Genomic DNA, 24,492 nt, shown 5'->3' on the forward strand with positions numbered 1-24,492 from the left:
ATAGCAGCAGCAACTGGAAGGGAAAACAGCTTGGAGTTTGGAGGGGAAATGTTGGCCCTCTAGATGTTGCTAAACTGCAACTCCCATCATCCCTGGCCATTGGCCATGATTGCTGGGGCTGGTGGGAGCTGTGGTTCAGCAACATCTGTGATTGAGATTTACACAATATAGCATGTAAAAGCATGCACAGCTAGAAAATGCAAGAATGAAAGGAAAATGGCAGACACCCCTAGCATCCCTGGAACCTCTGCTGGTGTGACATCCAGTCAGGGATTGTGTTGGTGCTGATAATGGGGAATTCTCAGAGCTTGGAAAAGTTACTTTTTTGAACTACATCTCCCATCAGCCCAATCCAGTGGCCATGCTGGCTGGGGCTGATGGGAGTTGTAGTTCAAAAAAGTAACTTTTCCAAGCTCTGGGAATTCTATATATCCACACATATATAATCATAGATATTAAGAAGGCACATTTCTTTTATAATCATAAGGAGTTAAATATTGAACTTCAGGCCTATTGGGGCCCTGAGATTCATGCTTATAGAGAACCCTGAATATTAGCATTTAATATGGATCTGAAAGAAAGAAAACCTGTTGCAAAACAGCAGCGGTCACAGAGACCTTCTGTTTCTTTGCCAAGACCCGATGCAGAAAATTAATTAATTTATTGTTCAGAATCAAGGAGCGTTTAAATTGTGAGAAGAAGCTGTGATTTGCCAGTGTTTGATTCTTGAATGCCATCTAAAGGAGAAAAGTTTTATAGCATAATCAAATGTTTTAATGAAGAGAAATAGTGAGATTTTAATAATGATGTTAAAACAATCCAGTGTATTAAATTTATAATTTTATAAGTGTGTTTTCATAAAGAAAAAGGTACATCTGGGGTGGCCTGCTTGCCTGCCTCTATATTTCTGAGGATGAAGGATACTAGTTAACCAGAGTTATCCAGTCTTCACCTTTTCCTGTGTTGCTTCAAGATGAAGCTCAAGTTTCTTAAATAATCCCCTCTCTTGAGCTATGTATTTTATAAGTAAGGAAATGGGATTTCTGAGAAAATATAAGGACATAAGAACCTCTATGGCAAAGAAAATAGGACTAGGGATGCTCATACATTCATAAACACCCTGAGTTAAGTTCCCAAACTTAACTCAAGGAAGTGGTCCAAAATATTTCCAGATGTACCTGGGTCAGCCTGACTGATCAGAAACAATGCAACAATGGCATATGGAATGTACCGAGTATGCTTGAAAGCATATTCACAATAGTAACTGTTCCAACTAGAAACAAAATTCATTAGTCTTGAAAAGACAGTAAGGCAATGGAGATATTAACAAGGTGGACAGAGGTTTGGATTCACCACTGGAGTTAGCTAATGCTTTCTGATTGGTTTGGAATGATGTTATGTGGGCAAGAACTCATGAGATTGGTGAAATCATTGTCACATGCTGTAACTGTACTCTATAAAAGGGCTTGCACACAGTGCCTCAGTGCAATCTCTCCTGGATGTTTCTGGAGGCTGACCCTGCATGTGCATATGCATATGCTTGTAAAGAATAAAGGCCTACCAAATCTATTTAAGGACCCCCAGCAAAAGATCCCAATGGAGAAAAAATTCTCCTACACTGACACCCATATGCTGGCCATATGAACTCATGACAAGAGGGACACTCCCTCAACCCACTCTCCTGCATCACCATCCACACCATCAATAGTGTCCCCGCTCCATCAGCCCCAGCCCCTGCTGCCAGTCTCCAGGCATCCCTACAGGCAGGGGTTCAAGTCCCCTTATGCTCCTCACAAATACCATTTCGGAGGCCAACACACCAAGGGAAGGCCCTTCAGGAAAAGCACTTTAGGGATCATATAGCCTGGCCCCGTCATGGACCAACCAGCCCTTTTGGCCAACCCATCCCTCTGGCAACTCATGCTACCAGTCCACCTCCTTGCTATTTTGCCCAGTAAGCCAGTGCTGCCAACTAGCCTTCCAGCATTACCCCTCAGTTTCCCCCCCTCCATCATCATTATCCCTCCTTCTCCCTAACTCCAACTGATTGCTACACCCTGGCGGCAGTCCCACTCGTGCTCCTGGAGAGGCCTGCCTCCTCATAGTCTAAGGAAGCTGAGTGAGAAGACCTGAGACCATCAAGCTCCTTGCCCACACCAAGTCCCATCTGGAGGCCAGTTGACAAGGCAGATCTAGCAAAGAGGGCTAGGAAAGATAGACAAGACAGGTTGAATACACACCATAGATTTAAAACATATGGCTTCCCTCAAAGAATTGGGCTAGTGCTCATGAGTCAATTTCCAGTCTGTGTCAGTGTGCACACATTCATTCATAAGATATCATAGAATTGGAAGGGGCCCATAAGGCTATCAAGTCCAACCCCCTTAGATATGAACCTTAGATCTTCATTTGAGGCCCTTCTCCAGGTCTCCCCTTTGAGGGAAGCTCGGAGAGTGGTGACAAGGGAGAGGGCCTTTTCAGTTGTGGCTCCCCATCTGTGGCTTCCCTCTTCTCTCCGTAGAATGGCCTTTGTCCGTCATAACTGGAGACTTCATAAGCCAGTGCATCCCTTCCACACACTTCCATTTCTCTCCTGGTTTGGAATGAATTAAGGCTATGTAGAGGAGCATGTGAAGTTGCCTAATATTGAGTCAGATCATTGGTCCATGAAACTCAATATTGTCAACTCTGACTGGCAGCAGATTTCCAAGGTCTTGGGCAGAGGTTTTTCCCAATCCTTCTACCTTAGAACCTTGTAAGTGGAGGTGGCAGGAAATGAATCTAGGGCCCTTCATGTGGAAAGCATGGGCCCTGCTACTGAGCTATGGCCTCTTCCCAAGGAAGGCATTATGACAAACAGTTGCATTTTAAGTGTCAACTATGCCATGTACCAAGCATGTGGATTGGGTCATATACTTGAAGAGGTGCATAGATGGAGGAGATACCACATTGAAAGAGTTCTTGTACAGGGTCAGCTGAATAGTTCACCTAGCCCAGTATGGTCTACAATAGTGGTTCCCATACTTCCCCACCATCACACACCACTTGAAAATTGCTGAGGGTCTTGGCAGACCACTTAATTATTTTTCTGCCTGTTGCAGCAATTGTAATTCCGTAGAATTACAATTGTAATATACAGAATTACAAGAAGCAATACAAATACAATTAAAATCAGTACGAATACTCGATGCGATGGATGTGCTGTCTCTCATCTTCAACCGCAAATTCACGTAGTGGACCACCTGAATGAAGCTCATGAACCATGGGTGGCCCACAGACAACAGTTTGGGAACCGTCTGGTCTACAGGGTCTTAGACAGAGGTCCTTCACTATCTGATCACTGAATATTCTAGGTGGCATCCTGTGCTAGTTCTACTCAGAACAGACCCATTGAAATGAATGGACATCACACAATTAATGGACTTGATGGTCCCTTAATTACAGTTGGTCTACTCCGAGTAGGACTTAGTTGGACATAACCCTCTATATGTAAAGCATGTGCTCTGAAACTGAGGAATGCGTCTCCCCATAATTCTACAGTATTTTAGGCAAGGGATTTTCCTCAGTCTGAAAGCTACAGTATCTGGGATACTTTAATTGGAAACACTGGAAATTAAACCTGTGCGACCTTCTACATGAAAAGCAGGTGCTCTGTTTCTGAGTTTAAGTTCCAGCATATTAGCCCTAGATACCCCACTTCCTTGCTGCTTCCCAATGTTTTAAGTATGTCAGTGAATTATTTATCAGAAATTATCAGAAAACAGCTCCACACTGTCCCTAGCTATTTTTCAACACGGCTCATTTCCCACTGGAACCCTGTCCCTTATATTCTTTGGTCACCAACAGCGAGGCAGGGGCTTGCCATGGAGTTTCCACAACCATCACTAGAACTATCGCCAGGACAGCTTCCGTCTTGCCTTCTCTCCATCCAGCTAGTCTTTGCAGCAGCATTTGCTGCTCTTTGTTTTTACTAACCAAGGCTGTATTTGACTATTACCAAAGGTAGTACAGATCAGAGCTTGGAAAAGTTACTTTTTTGAACTACAACTCCCATCAGCCCCAGCCAGCGCCATGCTGGCTGGGGCTGATGGGAGTTGTAGTTCAAAAAAGTAACTTTTCCAAGCTCTGGTACAGATGGATAGTAACTGGCTGGTTTTCATCTCCTGCTGCCTGAAACTTTTTTTAAAAAATGATGATGGCTATTTATGTTTTAATATTTCACTGTTTTGAATCTTACAAGTCACTTTGTGTGTTCACACCCATGCAAAAATTGCAGAACCTTCCAACCTTAGGGACCCTAGGTTGCTCTCTTGCAAGTCTGCCTCCACATTGCACCAGGCATCAGTGCGGATGGAAACATCACCACCCATTGAACAGGAAGCCAACTGCCCTTATCCTTGGTATATGGGGAATCCTCTGTAGTTAGTGTACTAGTGACAGAGGCTATATGCCTCTGAATACCAGTTGCTGGGGAACAACAGCCATGGAGTGCTATTGTGCCCATGTTCTGCTTGTGGGCTTCCCAGAGGCATCTGTTTGGCCTCTGTGGGAACACAGTGTTAACTAGATAGGCCTTTATTCCAATTCAGCAGGTTTCCTAATATGCTGTTAGGTTTTTAGTAGTGAGGAAAATGCATTCTAAACCTGAACTGAGCATCGCCCTTTGGTAGTGTCATTTTGATTCCTTCCTCCCAGGTATGAAGAGAAGGTTAAGCAAAGCACTACTGCAGAAAATGACTTTGCAAGACTCAAGAAGGTGAGAAGAAGAAGCCACAAGTACAGCCTACTGAAACATCTAGATTAAAGATACTGGTTTATTGCTTATTCAATTTTTTTTAAAAATAATTATTACGAAACTTGCCCATAGCATGCTTTTTTAAAAGTTATACATGTTTTCTTTGCTGCAGCCTTCTTCTTCTTCTTCTCCTTCTCCTTCTCCTTCTCCTTCTCCTTCTCCTTCTCCTTCTCCTTCTCCTTCTCCTTCTCCTTCTCCTTCTCCTCCTCCTCCTCCTCCTCCTCCTCCTCCTCCTCCTCCTCCTCCTCCTTCTCCTTCTCCTTCTCCTTCTCCTTCTCCTTCTCCTTCTCCTTCTCCTTCTCCTTCTCCTTCTCCTCCTCCTCCTCCTCCTCTTTCATACCCCTCTTCCCCTCTCTCTTCCTTCCTCCTAGCTCAGCAGTTGCCAGGTGGGGAGACGGATAGGTGTTCCTAGTGGCCTCCTTCCAGATGTCTTTTTATTGCACTTTTATGATGATTTGCGCTCATGATGCTATCAGGGCGGTCATATGTGATTTCAATACTGTTTGTACCTGCAAACGTTTTGGGGCAGTCACCTTGCTTCTCTTCCAGTCACTGCATATCTCATAACTTCCTGCTGAAATCCCAAAACTTTTTATACCACAATTGTGATTTTGTTGTGCTATAGCCCCTCTGGACAGGAATAATGTGGTAGCATAAAATAACAAACTAAAACAGAATAAATCCACCACTAGTGCTCTAGTACTGTGTCAGAATACACAATATTGCAGAATACACCTGCAATAAAAGACCAGTCTGGATGGGCCACAAGGCTTTGTTAATATATTTCTATGTTGTCATGCTTTCTATGTTAGATATCCTTGGAGAAGAGCCTTTGAAAAGAACAGGCATGACAAACTAAGGTCCATTAATTTAATTGATCTACTCTGACTAAAACTTTGTTGGTTACAACCCTATATTTTTATGAATGTACCTTGCCCAAAGATCATTGGATGAAGAGCAGGTTACAAAGGTTTAGACAAAGGGGGGGAAATCAGATCGCTTCCAGAGGACTTTTAAAATTTGTTTGTGGGCCTAAGAAAGATTGTCAATTCAGGATAGTGGAAATGCATTTACAGTCTATGGGGGTGGTATTTACCAATGTGTCCCATCAATGCAAGGATTTCCTGCTTGGGCAACAGGACTCTCCCCTCTATGTGTGCCCCGTGCCATCCCCAAATCTTCTCCACAGGGTTGGAAGAACCCCTAGAACAGATTTAGGGGGTGTACAGGAGGAAGAGAGGGAGAGAATGTCCCATTGCACATGCAGAAATCCTTGTGCTGATGGAATGTTCACCTTAGCACTATGCTGGATTTCTTCCTATGAAACAAATTTGCATATCTCTGTTTCTGTAAGTAATCTCTAAGTGTTTTGCCCCCTTCCTTTTGAAACCATGGCATAACAGAAAAGTATAAATAATAAAGAAATGCCATCCTTAAAGGGCACAGACAGTATCTTTTTGAGCTGGAAACCAACGTCAATCTGCTCAGCCAGGAGATCCAGTTTCTGAGATACATATTTGAGGAGGTGAGGAAGATCTCTTGCAGAGACAATCCATATTATCTCCACTTAGCCTATATGTCTCAAGATGTAATTCAAATCCAAATGAATGCAGAGGAAGAGATGGACATAGAAATGTTTCCAGAAACTGAATAGTAAATTCCTAAAGTTGACCCACAGCAGAGCAGCAAATAGTGCCCACAAGTCAAGCTGGATAGTACCCAAGTCTGCTCAAAGTGTTTGGGCACATAAGGCAAAAAACATTCCCCACCCTGGCAGTAAATCATCGCCATCATCATCACTTAAAGCATATGAGATGAGGAAAAGACCTGTGGGCTAAAGAACTGATAATGATGTGTTTGGGTAAATAATATACAGAGGAGGAAGTTCAGCTGGACAGTCTCCCTGGAGATCTGGACGTGTTGGTGAAAATGGACAACAGCAGAAGTTTAGACATGGACAACATTATTGCCATCATCAGGAAGGAGTATGAAGAAATTGTCCACAGGAGCAAAAAGGAGGCTGATGCCTTTTACCAAAATAAGGTAGGTGTTGGAGCTGAAACAAAATCTCACAAATTCAAAAAGTAGTGGGGTTTTTTTCCACAACAATCAACAACTAAAGAGTCACTTATAAAAGCACTGTGCAATAATGCTAAAGGTATTCATTTGCTGAAATATTTCACATACCCCTCATCTTTCTTACATATATTGTTTTCTGACCACTTTTGATATCTTCTCAACATGTAGCTTTATAAGTTCAGGGCTTCCTTGTCCATTGACTTCCAGCAATACAAAGGCCTGCTCTACTGCACGTCTGGAAGTTGCCTGACTCTATAGGTACTGTTCACAAGTTGAGGGAGGTACTTGAAAGCAGAGGTGAACTGCCAAAATTACAGGCATACAGGTAGGATCAGGGTAACAATTCCAACAAGAGTCTTTGGCTGCTCAAACCAAGCAGCCAGAAAGACAGCAGAGCCAGTCAGGAGTCAGAGACTTGTCAAGGGATGTAGGCATCTTGCCTGAAGCAGCTTGGGAGGCAGGTCTCAGGGCACAAGATGAAGCCAAGGACCAATGCTAGAGAAAACTCAATAAATAGCCATCACGTTTATACCCTTAGTATAAAGAAGCTCAAAGCAAGAGATGCAGTTTCAAGGGGAACCTGAAGAAACATGAGCAGATTTCAGAACTCAGAAGATGGATCGTGGCAGCTTCCTGTGCTCTGTCCTTCATGAGGTCTCCGAATCATATGGTAGTTTTAACATGCTTCTCTCCAGATCACAGATCACCACACCCTTGCCTAATGCACCTTTACAAGACTTGTTGAGGGTCTAATGGGTTGCATTTTGAAGATGTGATGTGGCTATCACACTGGCTAGTTCACTGATAATGAAGCTAACGTGAGATGATGTAATCACATCAGTCTGAAAACCATGTATTATCTTAAATCAAGTTATCGCCTTTTTTCATGAGGGTTGCCTACAAAAGATAAAATCTGTTTCCTCTGTGAAAGGGCCATAGCTTAGTAGTAGCTTGGCATGCAGTAGGTCAATCTCTTATACTTGCATGCAGTAGGTCAATCTCTGGCACCTCCAGTTAGAGGACCTCAGATAGCAACACTAAGAAAGATTAATGGCTACTAGCCATGAAGGTTATGTTCTACCTCCACTGTCAGAGGCAGCATGCTTCTGAATACCAATTGCAGGAAACTGCAGGAAGAAAGAGTGCTTAGGTCTTACTTGCAGGTTTCCCACAGGCATCTGGTTGGCCACTGGGAGAACTGGATGCAGGACTAGATGGCACATTGGCCTGATCCAGCAGGCTCTTCTTACGTTCTAAGACCCTGGAGAGTCACTGCCAATTGGAAGTACATAATACTAGGGTAGATAGGCTGGTGTTCTGATTCAGTACAAGACAGCTTCATGTGTTCCTGTGTTTCAGGTCTGTTTTCTGGAGCAGCAGAACAAGGTTCTGGAGACCAAGTGGACCCTCTTGTAGGATTTCCTCAAGGCTTGAAATCCAGTGCCAACAAGAGCAACCTTGATCCACTCTTTAAGGCTTACATCAATAACTTAAGGAAACAGCTGGGCAGCCTGCTCAATGACAGAGGCTGGCTGGCTGGGGATCTGAAGAGCACACAAGACCTTGCTGAAGATTTAAAGAACAAGTAAGTGAACATCTGATACAGGTCGGGGGCGGGAGCAGAATACAACCTGCCTTTCAAGGAGATATGGGAATGCAGAGAGAAAAAATGGCAAAGAGGGTGTGATAATGCCCATCTACAGGCTGGATTACTGTAGTGCGCTCTATGTGGGGCTGCCCTTGAGGTTGGTCCAGAAGCTGCAGCTGGTGCAAAATGCGGTGGTGAGATTGCTCACTGGAGCAGGGTATCGCCAACATGTCACCCCACTGCTGAAAGAATTGCACTGGCTGCCCATTTGCTACTGGGCCAACTTCAAGATTCTGTTTTTGGCATACAAAACCCTATACAGCTAGGGACCAGGATACCTGAAATTTATTTATTTATTTGACTTATTAGTCGCTTATCTGGCTGAATTGTCAGCCACTCTAAGCGACGTACAAAGCAGAACATGTAAACGTCAAAACATTAAGAGACTAACAATAAAAACTAACAATAACATAAAAGCAACAATTTACAGTTAGTTGTAAATTCTCTGAATGCATTAAGTGGTATATAAAAATGCTAATATACTGGTCTGTTCCACTATTTAAAAGAAAGGTATAGGTGTGTAACAAGTCACTATATAGATTAAAGGTCCCCAGCATACCATCCATGAGAGTCACCCCACCCCCCTTCCTTGTGTCCTTGGACATAGGGTGGTTACTTTCAAGGGAGGGGAAAAAAGTACAGAACTGAAGCTGGAAGATATGTTTTCTCACTTCCTCTTTCAGCTCAATGTTTTTCAAGGTTCAGATTAATTCTACTGGATCTGACTTTGTACCCAGATCCCCTCAAAAAAAGAAAAAAGTGTGTGTGTGTGTTCCCCATTTCTGTATGTACAGGTGACTGATCAGAGAGAGAGGGGAACAGAAATGATGATGAGTCAGTAATGTCAGCAGTAGTTCCTCAAAAATTCAACTGGCAACTGCTGCTATAGAGCATATATGGAGAAAGGTAGTTTTAGTATATAGCTAACCTCCAACCAAGAGCCATTATTGTTGCTAGCTATGTGCAGTGCAGGGCACCTACAACAGCAGAGAGCAGCTGGTGGCAGAGCTGCAGAATACCGTTTAAAATTAATTTCAACCCAAGTAACACAACATACTGTTAATAACTATTATTTTAATTATATCAGTAAAGTAAAACAACGTTATATAAAAGTACTCAGTTAAATGCATCAAACATGTTTTGTTCCCTTTACCCAGTACAAATAAGCCTTTAGGACCACAGCTTGAGTAAATTTATAGTTTCCAGCCACCCCCAGAAGGTAGTTAATGTATCTAAAGATTCACAAAAGAAAAAGAAAACAAGTTGCACTTTTGAAGGTGTTGAACAATATTTTTAAGACTGTTAAATAAATTCAATTGTCACTGTCCTATAGTTTCATTAGGCTGAACTAGTTCTGTACAAGACAGCAGGTTGACTTAAGGACAGAGAGCAGAGGAAATAAGTAAACACATTTACAGGAAAGAAAGAAATGATCTTGCATATAAAATGTTATTTACAGAGTCATTTTGGAGTTAGCCTTAGCCATTTAATCCTCTCCGCGTTCCAAGCACTTGGTCTTTTCTCTGTTTTCTTTCCTGTGCGTGTTTCTCCCTCCTCTCTTCTCTGGTCTGAAGAAGTGGCTGTTTATAATTTCTCTTGTGGGAACAAGTACTCTGGAGATTCTCCTTTGATTTGCCCCAAGGTTCCAGTTTTCCTCTGTGCGGCTGATAGCTAAGAGGACTTGACAAACTTGCTTGTAGATCAAATATTGGCTTCTTTGTGTTCATGGATTGGAACTCGAAAGGGCTAACAGCAGAGTTTGTTGGGGTCTCTGTTGGTTGACACTTTGTTGCACTTCCTTTGAAGTTCATCCTTGTTACAGACTTAGTGCTCTTCTGACTGGCTGGGGTGCAGATACTTAGGAATGGAGATTTTCTAGATGGAGTCTTGGTAAGGGAGCGCTTGTGCTCATTATCCTTTGTAGATTCAGAGAATCTGACATTCATCTTTGTTGTAGAGAGGCTGGTTGAGTTGAACATTGATTTTTGAGATAAAATGCTTTTGTTTGCATTGCCAAGAAAATTGTGTGATGAGCGTCGCACGTTTACAGGGGTACACATACTAGAGAACTTATTCCTCTGAGGATGAGGGCTTAATAATGCCCCCCTGGAACCAGAACGTTTCTTGGAGTTACTGTTTGGAGTTTCTCTCTGAGATGTCTTTAGGTAGTTACTCTTCTGAGCCAGCATCTTCACTTCATTAACTGAATTGCTGAAGTTGCAAATCATTTTATTTTTCCTTTCAATGTAATCATCAATAGATTGCATTTTCTTGAACTGAGCCTCATGAAGTTTCTTGAAATTTGGAGTGGTAGAAATGATTCTTGTTTTCCCAGATTTGGACAGGTTGCCTGGGTAATGAGATTTCTTTTCAGAGAGAGGATCCACGAGGGTATTTTTTTCAACTCCTTTTCTTCTGGAATTCCTCTCTTTTTGTTGACTTGGAGTATCAGAGTTCTCTGCTAAGTTTCTCACAATTCCACCATTCACCAGATGCTCATTCTGGCTTATCTTCAGGGTCTTTCTGGATCCAGCATCCTGGGACCCTTCATTTTCTGTCTCCTCTGTCAGAATCTCTTTCTCTGGAGGAAGTTCTGTTTTCTCTTCATTAACGTTTTTCCCTCCTGAATTTCCCTGTGCATCATCACCTTGCCGTTTTCTATGCCTTTTGGTTACCATAGACAGGTTTACAGGTCTTGGACTGCTGTTCAGCTCCTCTGTATTTGTAGAAGAGTCTCCTTTTTTGACCATACTTCCATTTTCCTGTACTGTTGCAAGGAAGTGCTGCTTCAACACACTTAATAATTTGCTTGCATTGAGGTTGGCCTTCAGCCCCACCGTCTTGGCCAGGCGCCGCAGTTCGCTGTAGCTGAGAGCCTCCAAGTACTGCAGAGTGGGCACCTCCATGGCGGGCAGGAAACGACTCCGACGCTCACCTCCAACAGACAAAACATTCGGAGCCTCTTGGGCTCAACCGCCACACTTCAAATCCGTCTTACCCTTTATATACCCAGTCGATCACTGCGCTCTGCAGGTGAGGCCCTCCTGCAGATACCATCTTATCAGGAGGTTCGTTCTGCTCAATATAGGAAGTGGACCTTTAGTGTGGCGGCACCTACCCTGTGGAATTCCCTCCCTTTGAATATTAGGCAGGCACCATCTCTGCTATCTTTTCGGGCGCCTTTTGAAGACTTTTCTTTTTCAACAAGCCTTTTAAGTTGAGACCTATCCCAGTCTGCGTCTGTGTCAGAATTGCTTAATATGTTTTTTTAATAATGTTTTTAACCCTTTTTAAGGTTGTTTTTTAAAATGTTTTTAATGCTGTTTTGTTTTAATGTATTTTAAGATCTCTTTTTATGATGTTTTAAAGTGTTTTAGTGCTTTGTTTGCTGCCCTGGGCTCCTGCTGGAAGGAAGGGAGGGATAAAAATAAAATAAATAAATAAAAATAAATAAATAAATAATGTGCCTTAACTGATTAAATTGAGGCCACATCGACACAGTACGTATAGTGGTATAATAGTGCTTTAAATGTATAGTAGAAATATGGTCTTAGAAATGACAGATTACCTCTGGTATGTAGATTCTGCATACAGTAGGATGCATGTTACATACAATGTCAAATTATTGTTATTATTATTATTATTATTAATTACATTTGTATACCGCCCCATAGCCGAAGCTCTCTGGGTGGCTTACAATTAAAAACAATTTTAAAATGTTCCATTCGTGGGCAAGGCCCTTGAACGAGTGGTTGCGGGCCAGCTCCAGACACTCTTGGATGAGACCGATTATCTGGATCCATTTCAGTCGGGTTTCAGGCCTGGTTTTGGCACAGAAACAGCCTTGGTCTCCCTGTATGATGACCTTTGTTGGAAGAGAGACGGGGCAGTGTGACTCTGTTGATTCTTCTTGATCTCTCAGCGGCTTTTGATACCATCAACCATGGTATCCTTCTGGGGAGACTGCTCAGTTGGGAGTTGAAAGGACTGCATGGCGGTGGTTCCACTCCTACTTGGCGGGTCGGCTCCAGAAGGTGGTGTTTGGGGAACATTGCTCAGCACCCTGGATTCTCCAGTATGGGTTCCACAGGGGTCAGTTCTATCCCCCATATTTTTCAACATCTACATGAAACCATTGGGTACAGTCATCCGGAACTTTGGAATGCATTGCCATCAGTATGCTGATGACACACAGCTCTATTTCTCCTTTTCATCTTCTTCAGGTGAGGCTGTCAAAGTGCTGAACTGGTGCCTGGCTGCGACAATGGACTGGATGAGGGCTAATAAACTGAGGCCTTTGAAGATGGTTCGGAAACTGCAGCTTGTGTAATATGCAGTGGCCAGATTGGTACCAGGGACCAGACGGTCGGAACATATAAAATCGATTCTTACCCGCTTGCATTGACTGCCTGTATGTTTCCGAGCTCGATTCAAGGTGCTGGTTTTAACGTATAAAGCTTTACACGGCTTGGGACCATAATACTTGATGGAATGCCTCTCCCGATACAAACCCACCCGTACACTACGTTCAAGATCAAAGGCCCTCCTCTGGGTGCCTACTCCAAGGGAAGCTGGGAGTCTGGCAACAAGGGAGAGGGCCTTCTCAGTGGTGGCCCCCAAATTATGGAATGATCTTGTTGACGAGGTGCACCTGGCACCAACACTGTTATCTTTTAGGTGCCTGGTCAATACTTTCCTCTTCTCCCAGGCATTTTAGCATGTGTTTTTAAATTGTTTTTAATTTTTAAATTGTTTAAAATTGTTTTTAAAAGATGTGTTTTAAATTTGTATATTTGTTTTAATGTTTTTAGTTACTGTAAACTGCCCAGAGAGCTTCGGCTATGGGGCAGTATATAAATACAATAAATAAATAAATAAACAAAACATTAAAAACTAATATACAAATATACAAATTTAAAAACACTTTTTAAAAAAACAATTTAAAAATGTCATTGTTATAGATAGATGCAAAAATATATCTCTGGGCACACAATGTAATCCTGAATGCATAATCTATCTTCTGCAAAAATAAAAAATGTAGATAGTATATGCAACATTTTGTCTTTGTTGCACTATGCCATGTACACTGATAACACTGGATTCATCATGGCTTCGTAGATATAAGAGTATAGAAATGTACTAGTGTAAAAATAATTGCTGTTGTTCTATTGGTTACTGGGATGATTACCTACATTTCTGACGAATAACTTTGCAATCATAACAGATCAATGCTTCTCTCTTGGCCCAAATGCAGAGTTGTGATGCTTCAGAGATATATAGTACTAACAAGACCTTTCTTGAATATCTCTGACCTATGAAATAAAATAAACAACTGTCCCATCCTACCCCTCTAACCACATCAACATGACAAGTAAATAAATCAAAGTCAGCGCCATGTTGACTAATACCAATGTATGTTGAGAAAAAGTTTTATAGAAACAATTATTACTAATAATGCCAGGGAGCAGTGGAAACTGGCTACTGACTCAAGACTGAGTCATCTAACCATTCATTTTTGATGTGGTGAGATCAACATGAATTGGCTTTTTCAGCTGTTTTGGGCATGTTGGGCCAGTTTTACGAATGCTATGGCAAGAGTTCAGATGGCATCCTGGGAAATCTTTTTGAAGTGAGATAAGCCAGGGTGTGATGAATCACTATCTGGACATGTTGCCTCAAGGCGCAGTACAGCCCTCTGGAAATTATCTGTTGGAAAAGCCAACTTGGCCAAGTTAAAAAAAAAAAGCCACGTGAATTAGCCCTCTGAATTGGTTGATAGGCAAAACCAACTGAGAAGATGCTAATGCTGAAAAGCAGTTTGGACACATGCACGGAACGCAGTTATTGATCACCCTCTTTACAAATGTAAGTGGTGTCCCCTTGACAAGGATCTCAGACTCCTAGAACACAGAGTGCCAAAACAGCCACTATGCGGAGGCTGCTTTAAATTTCTCCCGAAGATGGCCACCAATGCACAGTTCCAGTGCTATGGCTTGCCATGAAGAAGGGCTGTAGCTCAATGGTACAGGATCGGCCTTGCATGGAGAAGGTCTCAGGTTCAATCCCCAGCATCTCCAGGTAGGGCTGGGAACATCTGAAACTCTGGAGAGCTGCTGCCAGTCAGTGAAGACAATGCTGAGCTAGATGGACCAATGGGTCTAACTCAGCAGAAGGCAGCTTCCTATGTTGAGGATCAGTCATGCAATTTGCCTAGTGCCACCGCACAACATTTCTTCGAGAAGAGTGGTCTGACGCCACAGGGAGAAAGTCCCCTAAAATGTTGGGTGAGCCACTAACCCTGGCCACACCACGGGCTATCAAAGGCAAATGTGCACTTACCAAGGTCCTTGCTTGAGCACCTCAAGTAGACACAGAGCCTGCATTATCTGACAGCCAGACTGCCTTTACCTGGAGGTGCCTCTGTTGGGTTGCCATGATCGCATGCACCTGAGCAGCAGCTCCCCTAAACTACAGAGGGACTCAAAGGGAGATACCAAAAGCACACCCCTAATGTTAAGGGCAGGGGCATGAGTCTGTGGTAGCTTAGTCTTCTCTGTCTCGTTGGGACTTTGGTTGGTTGTCCTTCCTGCAAGAGCAATGTATAAGAAAACCTACTACGTGAGATCTGATTAAGTATACAGTTAAAGTATACAGGTGAAGCCTCAGGAGTAAGTTCTGACTTTGTCCTTTGCCTGGCAGTCCTGACAATTAAAGTGAGCCAATAGTTAGGCTTTGAGTATTATTTTGCTTGGCTGTTCTTTTCTTTTTCTTAGTTATTTATTACATTTATACCCCGCCTTTCTTTTCATGATCGAAACCCAAGGTGACTTACATATGGTTCCCAGGCGGTCTCCCATCCAGGCACTGACCAGACCTGACCCTGCTTAGCTTCAGCAGGGAGTCAGCCTTATGTGCCTTCAGACCATAGCCTGGGACTTTTCTTGGATCGGTGATATTCTCTTTCTCTGTTTTTTTTTTGGGGGGGGGAGGTTGTCTCTGTTATGTGCCTGAGGGCTTAGGGAAAGGGATTTGCATGTAAGATGAGCAGGAGTCGAAGTGGTGGAGGGAGAGAAGGACTGGACAATGGAGGAAAAGCAGGGCTAGGCAGCTGAGAGCTATTCCTTCTTCTGGATCTTGTCTCTGCCAAGAAGAAGAAGCTGTGCCAGTTCCACTTGGGTCTTAACTAGGCACTGAGACTGAAAGCTAGGTTGATGCATGTTCAAACAACAGCCATCCAAGACTTGATCTTGGATGAGGGTACCAATCTGGAGTGTACTACCAAGAATTGGTTGGACGAGGCAGGTGGGATTAGCCTACTTTGATTACTATATTTACGTTTCTGTGATTGTTAGTTTTAACAGTTGTAAACCACCTGACCTGTTAACCACCAAACGGTCTGAATGGAAGGATATCATGATCTGGGAAAAATTAAACAATGGTACCTCAAAATCATTGGTCTGAAGGCACATGAGGCCAGCCCTCTCCTGAAGCTAGGCAAGGTCAGGTCTGGTCAGTGCCTGGATGGGAGACTGCCTGGGAACAATATGTAGGTCGCCTTGGGTTTCTATCATGAAAACAAAGGTGTGGTATAAATGTTAATAAATAAATAAAATCTGACACCAGAAGTCAAGGATGGACAAATCTGTCAATTTTAGTCTTCTCCATTCTCATTTGTCCAATCTTAAAGTCAGTTCTCCACTTTTCCACAGCAATTCACAATTTTTGTTTAAATCCTCATGAAAATCTGTCAGCATTTTAGTGCAAATTTCTCCTAATATGCACACTATTGCATGAAGTTCTGATGAATATAATGGATATTTGTATGTTGTTTTCATGAAAGTATGCATTTTTATGCACACTGTCCCTGAATACATGCATTGTCGTACACATCGGTTGGAGAAATGCATCACAAGTGTAAATTTTGAAGGACAGTTATGTTTTGATTCACGTATTAGTTTGAGTAGTGCGAATTTGGTAGTTAAGATGCAGACACAAATGAATTTCTCCTTCCTCCCTACCAAGAGCAAACCAACTCACACTGCTTCATGGTAGAGCTGGTCCTATCTGATTCTTATAGCTGGTGTAAAGATTAAGCAGTTTGCACAGGGAAACTCCCCAAACCCAAGTGACACAATGAGGGCTGCTACCTCTCAGACCACACCACAGCCATACAATGAGTCTTGGCAGCAGAAGGTGGAATTAATGTGAGAGTTTTCCTCCAGGTCAGATTGGCTAATGAGACTTAAGGATTTACTGCCTGCTTCTGAGCTTATGGATTGCCTCACTTGCTTGAGTCACCTAGGGAAGGAATTGGCTTTGCAAGCAGGTCTCTGCCGCTATGCACCTCTGCTGTGTATGGGCTGCTGGTCTGTGCTGTGCTGCTGATGTGACCATCCTCTCTTACGTTGTTGCTTTGGATTTCTTGGCCATTCACATCTGCAATTCTACAAGCAGCCCCTTCCTCTCAAAATTAACAGCTGTTAGTTCTAGAACAGAGAAACCAGGAGACAAGGGGATGTCTCTAAAGCCTAAGTTCAACTACCCAGGCTGTTGCAGCTGCAAGCCTGAAACCAACCAACACTGTCACAGTGGATGAGAGGAGTCAGCAGCCTGGGGGAGAATGTTTTAGAGTCAGGGTGCCACAACAGAAAACTCCATTTTCCAAATTTCCATGCATCTAAACTCTGGTGGTGGAGGCTCATTGAGAAGGACCTTTGAAGATGGCCTTAGGGAAGAGCCATAGCTCAGTGGCAGAGCAACTGCCTTTGCATACAGAAGGTCCCAAGTTCAATCTGTGGCATCTCCAGCAGGGCCAGGGGACACTCCTGCCTGAAGCCCTAGAGAGTTGCTGCCAGGAAACAATATTGAGCTAGATGGACCAATGGCCTTAGTATAAGGCGGCCTCCTGTGTCCCTATGATTTTGACAAGCAGGTTCAAGGGGGAGCTGTGGACTGCACAGATGGGTCCTTTGAAACTACCCCCATCCAAAAAGAAGGTGGCTACATGTGGTGGGGGATATTGATCAGCTGAGGAATGCTCTTCCCTCTGCCATATGTGAAGCAGCACCCATCAGTTGCATCATCCTCTAAGACTGGACCCTGTTTTATGTGTATGAATCCCCTGAATCTCTGTTTTATTGGCTTTTATATGCTTTTATATGTTTTTGTCACACATAGTGCATACAGCTCAGACAGCTTTGGAATATTAAATGGTTTAGAAATGCTTTTAATTAATTAATTAATTAAAATGGCCACTTCAGTAGTCAACAGTATGAATATTTGGAGGAGAATATTTTTGAAACTTTGGAGAAAATTCAGGTCATGGGCCTACAGACACACATTTTCATAATATTTTGTATGCTAATTTTGCATATAGATGTAAATTTTGAATTTAAATGTCACAGAAAGTAATTCAAATTATTTCCCATCCAAATAATCCCAGATAAATTCTTCAGTTAAATTACACTCCAATTAAATTATCGCCATTCATTACCCCAAATAATCACTAAATAAAGTCATCTTAAATTAATTTATTCCCTCAATTTAATATAATGCTCAGTAACCCAGATTGCACATACACCAGTTCAATTTCCCCTTAACTCATTACCCACCCAGGATGCTTACAAAAAGATTTGGGGGCATGTTCTGTAGGCCCACTCCTAACAACTCCCTGATTTTGATGATATTTTTCTACACATCTACAAAGGTGAGCAATGTCCAACAAAGTGTGTACCTGCAAACATGGTTCATATCCTAACATCATATCAACACACCACAAACACATTGGAAATAGATAAAAGTTTGTTACAGGTGATTTATGCCAATAGGTGCAGTAGATGTTATGGATAAATACATTCTTGTTGTTCATTTTTAAATGCCTAAAGGAGGAATTGGGGAGAAATCTGATTCAGTTCACATTTAAAACTGAATTTTCAAATCTGCAATTTCCTAAAGAATATGAGAACCAAAACATTTGAACTTATCTGAATTTTGCAATGCAGTTCTCCAACTAAACAATATTTACAAAAATGCATATGTTAGGGAGAAATAAAAATGAATATGTTTGTGAAAACAACATACAAAATGCATTAGGAGAAATTGCTGACAAAAATGAATATATTAGGAGAAATTTGCACTAAAATGCTGAAGAATTTTCAAGAGGATTTTTTTAAAAAAATATCGCAAATTGCTGCAAAAACCTGGAGAACTAAATTTAAGATTGGTAAAATAAGAACCCAAGAGAACTGAAACAGACAGATTCTTCTATCCTTAGTGTAAAGATACACTGAGGATATTATAGTTACAAACTGAAACTTCAGTGAGCTTTGCTTCCAACAGATATGAAGAGGAAATCAAGTGGCACACATCTGCTGAGAATGAGTTTGTCATGCTGAAGAAGGTGAGGTTGCATGCTCCCAAGGTTGATGGCAAACTAAGTTGATTAGGAGATACCCAAGATTATGCCCTCTCAGCCTGACCAAAAGATGTTGAATAAGGCAAGAAGAATGAGCATTGGCGTGGTGTGATTTCTCTTGGTACATTTTGTACTAAGGTAGAAGTAAACATGCACAAAAGCCATGCATTCTGTGCCAGCTTTGAAAAATGTACATGTATATGCACCATTTATGGAAGGTGGTGGCCAGCCCTGTCATCTCCCATGTGGTTCAGATCACATTCCTCAGGACCATCTTTAGCAAGCATCTCACTGATATTGTATTCTGAGAATGTAAACAAGAGGTCAGCAACTGGAGCCCTCTGAGTTAATTTTCTGCCACTAGCCTCCCACTTACCAACCTAGGGGCAAAAGAGGCATGGCAAAACTGGCGGCAATAGCAGCTGGATTTACTCTCAGGCCATTCTCTGGGCTGAGGCATTGGACCACTACCCCTCACTCAGTTCTTCATATGGCCCTCCAGGAAAGCTAGTTGCTGATCAAAGAGATAAGCTGTTAAGTCGACTTGTGCACACTTATGTTCCCCTTTGCTTCCCCCAAAATAGTGCTGACAAAAGTGCCTCTTTTTGAGACACAAAAAGAGACAGAAAAAAAATAACAAATGCTTTTAAAATGTGTTGTCTTTTGTAACTGTTTTGAATCTCCTGAAGAGTGAGCATTTGGCTGTTGCATATTTGTGCTCTCCTACACTTATCGCTCTCCTCTCCCCGATGAAATCTATGTGAATTTGGTTCCTGTCTGACTGTCTTTTTTAGGATGTGGATACTGCCTACATGAACAAAGTGGAGCTGCAGGCCAAAGTGGACTCCCTGACTGACGAGCTCAACTTCCAAAGAGCCCTCTATGAAGTGGTATTCAAACTTCTTATTACCTTGTTTGAGCAGTGTTAAGGAAATTAAAACAGCATTTTTAAGCCTAATCAGGCTTCATATGTATGGGTCCACAAATCAGTGGCTGAAATGCTTTGGAGGAATAATAGCAACATTGCCAGGAGAGACCCGAGAGACCCAAATTACGGTTTGGGGCCTGCTATTCCCCTCCAATATTGTGGAAGGGGCAATGTTGCTTTAAAGTCAACTCTTGGAAGGCTTCTAGCAAAAGAGATTCAAGTAACATGACTGGAACCTAAGAGGGAGATGAGAGCAGCCTAACTGAAGACTGTTGCTAGGCCAGTTATTGTGTTCTATAAACACAACTATTTGTCTTCATTCCCAGATCAGAACTTCAAAAGGAAATATTGGGTAGAAATAGCAATTCACTATTATTTCTGCAATGATTAATCTGACAATGGGTGGAATTGCTCCAAACTGCTCTAGAAACTGAATTACAACTGGGTAATTTCATCTGGATTCTACCAAACTACTGGACTGTGCTCCAGAATCGGCTTTGGTTTCTGGAAACCTGGTTTTTCCATGAAACTTACCCAAATTTGGTTCGAGAGGTTCTGGAGGCTCCATCGATGCTATAGGCTACTTCACATCTGTGTAGAATCCCATTGCCCCAATAATCAAGTGACTTGATTATGCAAATTGGGCTGAGAGACATGTTGTCCAGACAAATAGCATTGGCAATGTGATGATGTAAATGTCATGAATTCTCTCCATTCTTCAAGAAATTTCTGATAAAATATGGGTTTGAAGACACTTTAAGATTTTGTAAATGTTTTTGTTATGTGGAACAGTTTTGGGGACAGACCGTAGTTCAACTCAGTGTCTTCTAAATGTTGTTGAACTACAACCCCCATCAGCCCAGCCAACATGGCCTATAGCCTAGGATGATGGAAGTTCTAGGCTAAAACACATGTGGGGCACCACATAGGGGAAGGATGACACAGATCATCTGTCTCAGATTCAGTCCCTGGAATCTCCTGTTAAAAGCATCAGGGGATAGGTGATGGGAATTACCTCTGCCTGGGACTTCAGAGAGCTGTTACTAATTAGAGCAGAAATACTGGGTGAGATGGACAAATAGTGTGACCTGGTATAAGGCTGCTTCCAAGTAAGTTCCTAAAAGTTGGAGCTGAAATTAATTTAGACATTGAAAAAAAAAACTATTTCAAGCACTATCCCCCACCCAAATTTGTCTATACAAAAATTAAAATTACATTTTTTCTTATTTGAGTTTTGTCTATGGTTGTTGGTAGGGGAGATGTGAAGTGGATTTATAGTGTTGGCTTGAACTTAATCTCATGTTAAGATCTAAAGCAGGATACACAGAGGCCCCATATGCATAGGGTGCAGCTGCTATCCCCTCCTGGTAGCCTTTTGTGCTTCTGCAAATGGTTCCATTGACCTTTAGGAGTAGCTTTTGGACAACTCAAGGCACTATAATGGAAAAGGAGACATGAGTCCTGATGTACACATGAAATAGCACAAGTTGTCCTTTGGCTCTTCGATTTGCTTATTTTTTAAAGTGTCCCTCAAATCCAATTTTTTAGATTCAAAAGATTTTCAAAATGCAAACACTTCATGAAATGCAACCGGTTTTCTAATTTCTCTGCTCTGAAGCACAGGGCCAAACTAGATGTGAAAGGTTTCACTGGCACCAATGGGAGGTTTCCTCAATTTTTGTTAGGACTACAGCAGAGGAGGAAAAAGTTTAACTTCTCCTCTCCACCTACTGTAATTACAATAATTATCAGCCCCCACTCTGTGGTTGCTATATCCATTTTTAAAAATGTGACTATTAAATGCAAAGAGGCATTTAATGTGTCATATCTAGTTTGGCCCCCAGATGTCACAATCAAGCCCGAAGGTGTACGTTTAAGCTTTATCTCTGTATTGGATTGTGGCCAGAGCATTCACAAGAAATCTGCTTGTATACTATTTTAAATATTCATTCTGATGAGCAATAGAGATACACAACATGGGTTACTGTGGCTTGATAAGTAGTGTAATATTCAGAGCCAAAATGAATCTGGGATGTGGGAGACTCATTCAGATACCAAATTTGTAATTTTCTGCTTCTGGTTCTTGAAGCTGTTAACTCAGTGGATACCCCCAATATTTCTAGATGTATTGGAAATACATGTTATAGTTATTTTTTGGTCATTTACTTGAAATTACTTGAATTTATGTTGATTATTTGGCTGATGTATATGACATTATTGGGGTTTTTTTAAATAAAAATTGTTTGTAAGAAAAGATATCAAATTTTCAAAGTTCACACAATGCTAAATTGAAATGAAATGTCTTTTTAGCTCTGAGGTGCGACATAATGGAGTGCCAGGTGTCAGCAGCTGTCAGTTCCTGAGTCACTAGATATGATGGCTCTATACTACCCAGAGGATCAGAGGCACAATTACCTTTTAACACCAGTCACTGGGGAACAACAATGGGAGCAGACTACTGATTTCATGGCTTGCTCGTGTGTTTCCTCCATATGCATCTGGTTGGTCACTTGGGGAAACAGGATAATGCACTAGATAAATCCTTCAGAGCTCTTAGGTTCTTAAATCTAGCCCCTTCAATGATGCCATTTGGCCACTCCAACTGCCACCACCAGAAATGAGGGGTGCAGATGAGGATTTGACAGATGTGTGGGGGGGGAGGTGGTAGAGCAAGTGGCCCTCTGTCAAAATTTGTTCCTGACCGTGGCTGTGCAATTGTGTCCTTCCCCCCAACCCCTCCCCGCCTTCCCTTCTCTTCCCCACTTCTGTAGTTTGAAGAGCTCCAAGCCACAGCAGGGAGCATGGTGATGACCTGCATAATACAAAAGGAGAAATTTCAGAGCTCGGTCAGATGATTCAAAGGATACAGGCAGAAACTGAAAATGCCAGGAACCAGGTCAGAAAATATCTACTTGATGCAATGTTATATTTCAACGTACAGCACAATAATGCTTTAAAGGGTATCCACTGGTTAAGGTTCATATGGCAGGAACCATCTGCATCCAATAGCCTCATTATTGCTTTGTTGAGTGGCAGGGAGAGGTGAGGAGATGCCATCCTGCTTTTGGCTGGAAGTTTGAAAACCATCGGATGTGATCAAAAAGGAAACTGTCAGTTTTAAACCTACAACAGAATGTGGAAGGAAAAGAAGGGAATGAAATGAAATTACATGGCAAAATGAGCAGCAGTGTGTATGTTAACTTGGAAGCAATTCACTAATAGGCAAAAAACCTTGCGGTTTAAGAACATACTTATAGCCAACAGATATTTCTATCAAACTTTAAAAAGCAGGGAGATTGGGCAGCTATAGTGAATGCATCAGGGGAGCAGGAGACCTGGCCTCCTCTCTGAGATATTGGACTGCTCTACAAATTAGTCAAAATGCAAACACAATTTGGGTTGGTCTTTCACAGTCCAATCCACTTCCAGTTAGTTCTTACTGAGCATGCCAGACACTATCATTGAGCCAAAATTTCTTAAATTAATTAAAAATCAGCCAGGCACTTTTTAAACTTTTAAACTGCAGAAGATGAAGGTCAGAGTATGAGACAAGGTCAGTAAGAGGATTACAGGTACTCTGTGAACATGATGGATTTTTTAAATGAATTTCAACAGATTATGAGGGGGGAAAGTCCAAAATGGGTCTGGGTTTCCCCCCTCTTTTTAGACTTAACTCTGTATTCTCTCTGACTGTTCTGTGTATCACCATGAAAATTTAGAGGGTTGTTAAGCAAGCACTTCTGAGTTCAGGACTATAAATTTTGTGAGATTATGTTTTGAAATGAGCTTATGGGAAACATCAGAATGGCATGGGGGGTATTTTCAATTTAACATTGCGGAATGTGAAAAATCCATACTGGCTATAGTATACAGCCACTCTTGTGGCTGTTTAATTCCTGCTAAGTTCAGTCCTTACTAAACAGAACTCCAGCCTCCAAAGACTCAGAAATAAATGAAAGCATGATGGCAATGATGACAATAGCAATAGTAACAGTAACAATGATGATGATAACAAAAAGAACAGTAATAATGAATGTAGAGATATTAATGGCAAAAGGAAACAAGGAATTTAACATCTTCCTTCTTACAGTGCACCAATCTGCAGACAGCCATTGCAGATTCTGAGGATCGGAGTGAATTGGCTCTCAAAGATGCCAGAGCCAAGCTCACTGACCTGGAGGATGCCCTGCAAAAAGCTAAAGGAGAAATGACCTGCCTATTGCATGAGTACCAGGAGCTCATGAACATCAAGCTGGCACTGGATATTGAGATTGCCACCTATAGGAATCTGCTGGAAGAAGAGGAGAACAGATGAGCATGATAAAGTGCTAATAATTTTAACTATGAACTGGTTCAGATGTGGAGCGGGGGAGACACTATGTGGAGACCGGAGTGTTCCCAGCTTGAAGGATACTTCAGTGCTTGCAAAGGCATAGTTCTACTGGAAGATGCCTGTTCAGTTTGCTTTGTCTGATATTTAGGCCATTCTGGAATTCAACAGTATGAATTTAAGGATGAGTTGAATGCCTATTACAGGAATTAAGCCTGCAATCCTAAACACACTTACTAGTGTGTTTCCTAGTGTGTAAGCTCAATTGAACACAATTGTGCTTACATCTCAATAAACA

At 42.0% G+C, this 24,492-nt stretch overlaps 2 protein-coding genes across 2 annotated transcripts; one reads left to right on the forward strand and one right to left on the reverse strand.

Moving 5' to 3' along the window:
- Positions 1 to 3,192: 3,192 nt before the first annotated feature.
- Positions 3,193 to 24,179, forward strand: LOC133382323 (keratin, type II cytoskeletal 75-like). The gene is made up of 6 exons (XM_061622015.1): positions 3,193 to 3,230; positions 4,696 to 4,756; positions 6,674 to 6,838; positions 18,229 to 18,251; positions 22,658 to 22,760; positions 23,955 to 24,179. The coding sequence occupies exons 1-6, from the start codon at positions 3,193 to 3,195 to the stop codon at positions 24,177 to 24,179; spliced, it is 615 nt and encodes a 204-aa protein (XP_061477999.1).
- LOC133379506 (nucleolar and spindle-associated protein 1-like) lies at positions 9,962 to 11,506 on the reverse strand. The gene has a single exon (XM_061614916.1). It carries the CDS (start codon positions 11,426 to 11,428, stop codon positions 10,001 to 10,003), a length of 1,428 nt encoding a protein of 475 aa, XP_061470900.1. The 5' UTR covers positions 11,429 to 11,506; the 3' UTR covers positions 9,962 to 10,000.
- Positions 24,180 to 24,492: the final 313 nt, after the last annotated feature.

The sequence above is a fragment of the Rhineura floridana genome, chromosome 3, assembly GCF_030035675.1.
Source record: "Rhineura floridana isolate rRhiFlo1 chromosome 3, rRhiFlo1.hap2, whole genome shotgun sequence".
Lineage (NCBI taxonomy): Eukaryota > Metazoa > Chordata > Lepidosauria > Squamata > Rhineuridae > Rhineura > Rhineura floridana.

What these genes read in the sequence shown, in the direction of transcription:
- LOC133379506 (XM_061614916.1), bottom strand. Translation starts at nt 11,428, where the DNA reads ATGGAGGTGCCCACTCTGCAGTACTTGGAGGCTCTCAGCTACAGCGAA.
- LOC133382323 (XM_061622015.1), top strand. Translation starts at nt 3,193, where the DNA reads ATGGATGTGCTGTCTCTCATCTTCAACCGCAAATTCAC. An exon ending in ATCTTCAACCGCAAATTCAC is followed by an intron (nt 3,231 to 4,695) that starts GTAGTGGACCAC and finishes CCTTCCTCCCAG; the next exon opens with GTATGAAGAGAAGGTTAAGC. An exon ending in ACTTTGCAAGACTCAAGAAG is followed by an intron (nt 4,757 to 6,673) that starts GTGAGAAGAAGA and finishes TAATATACAGAG; the next exon opens with GAGGAAGTTCAGCTGGACAG.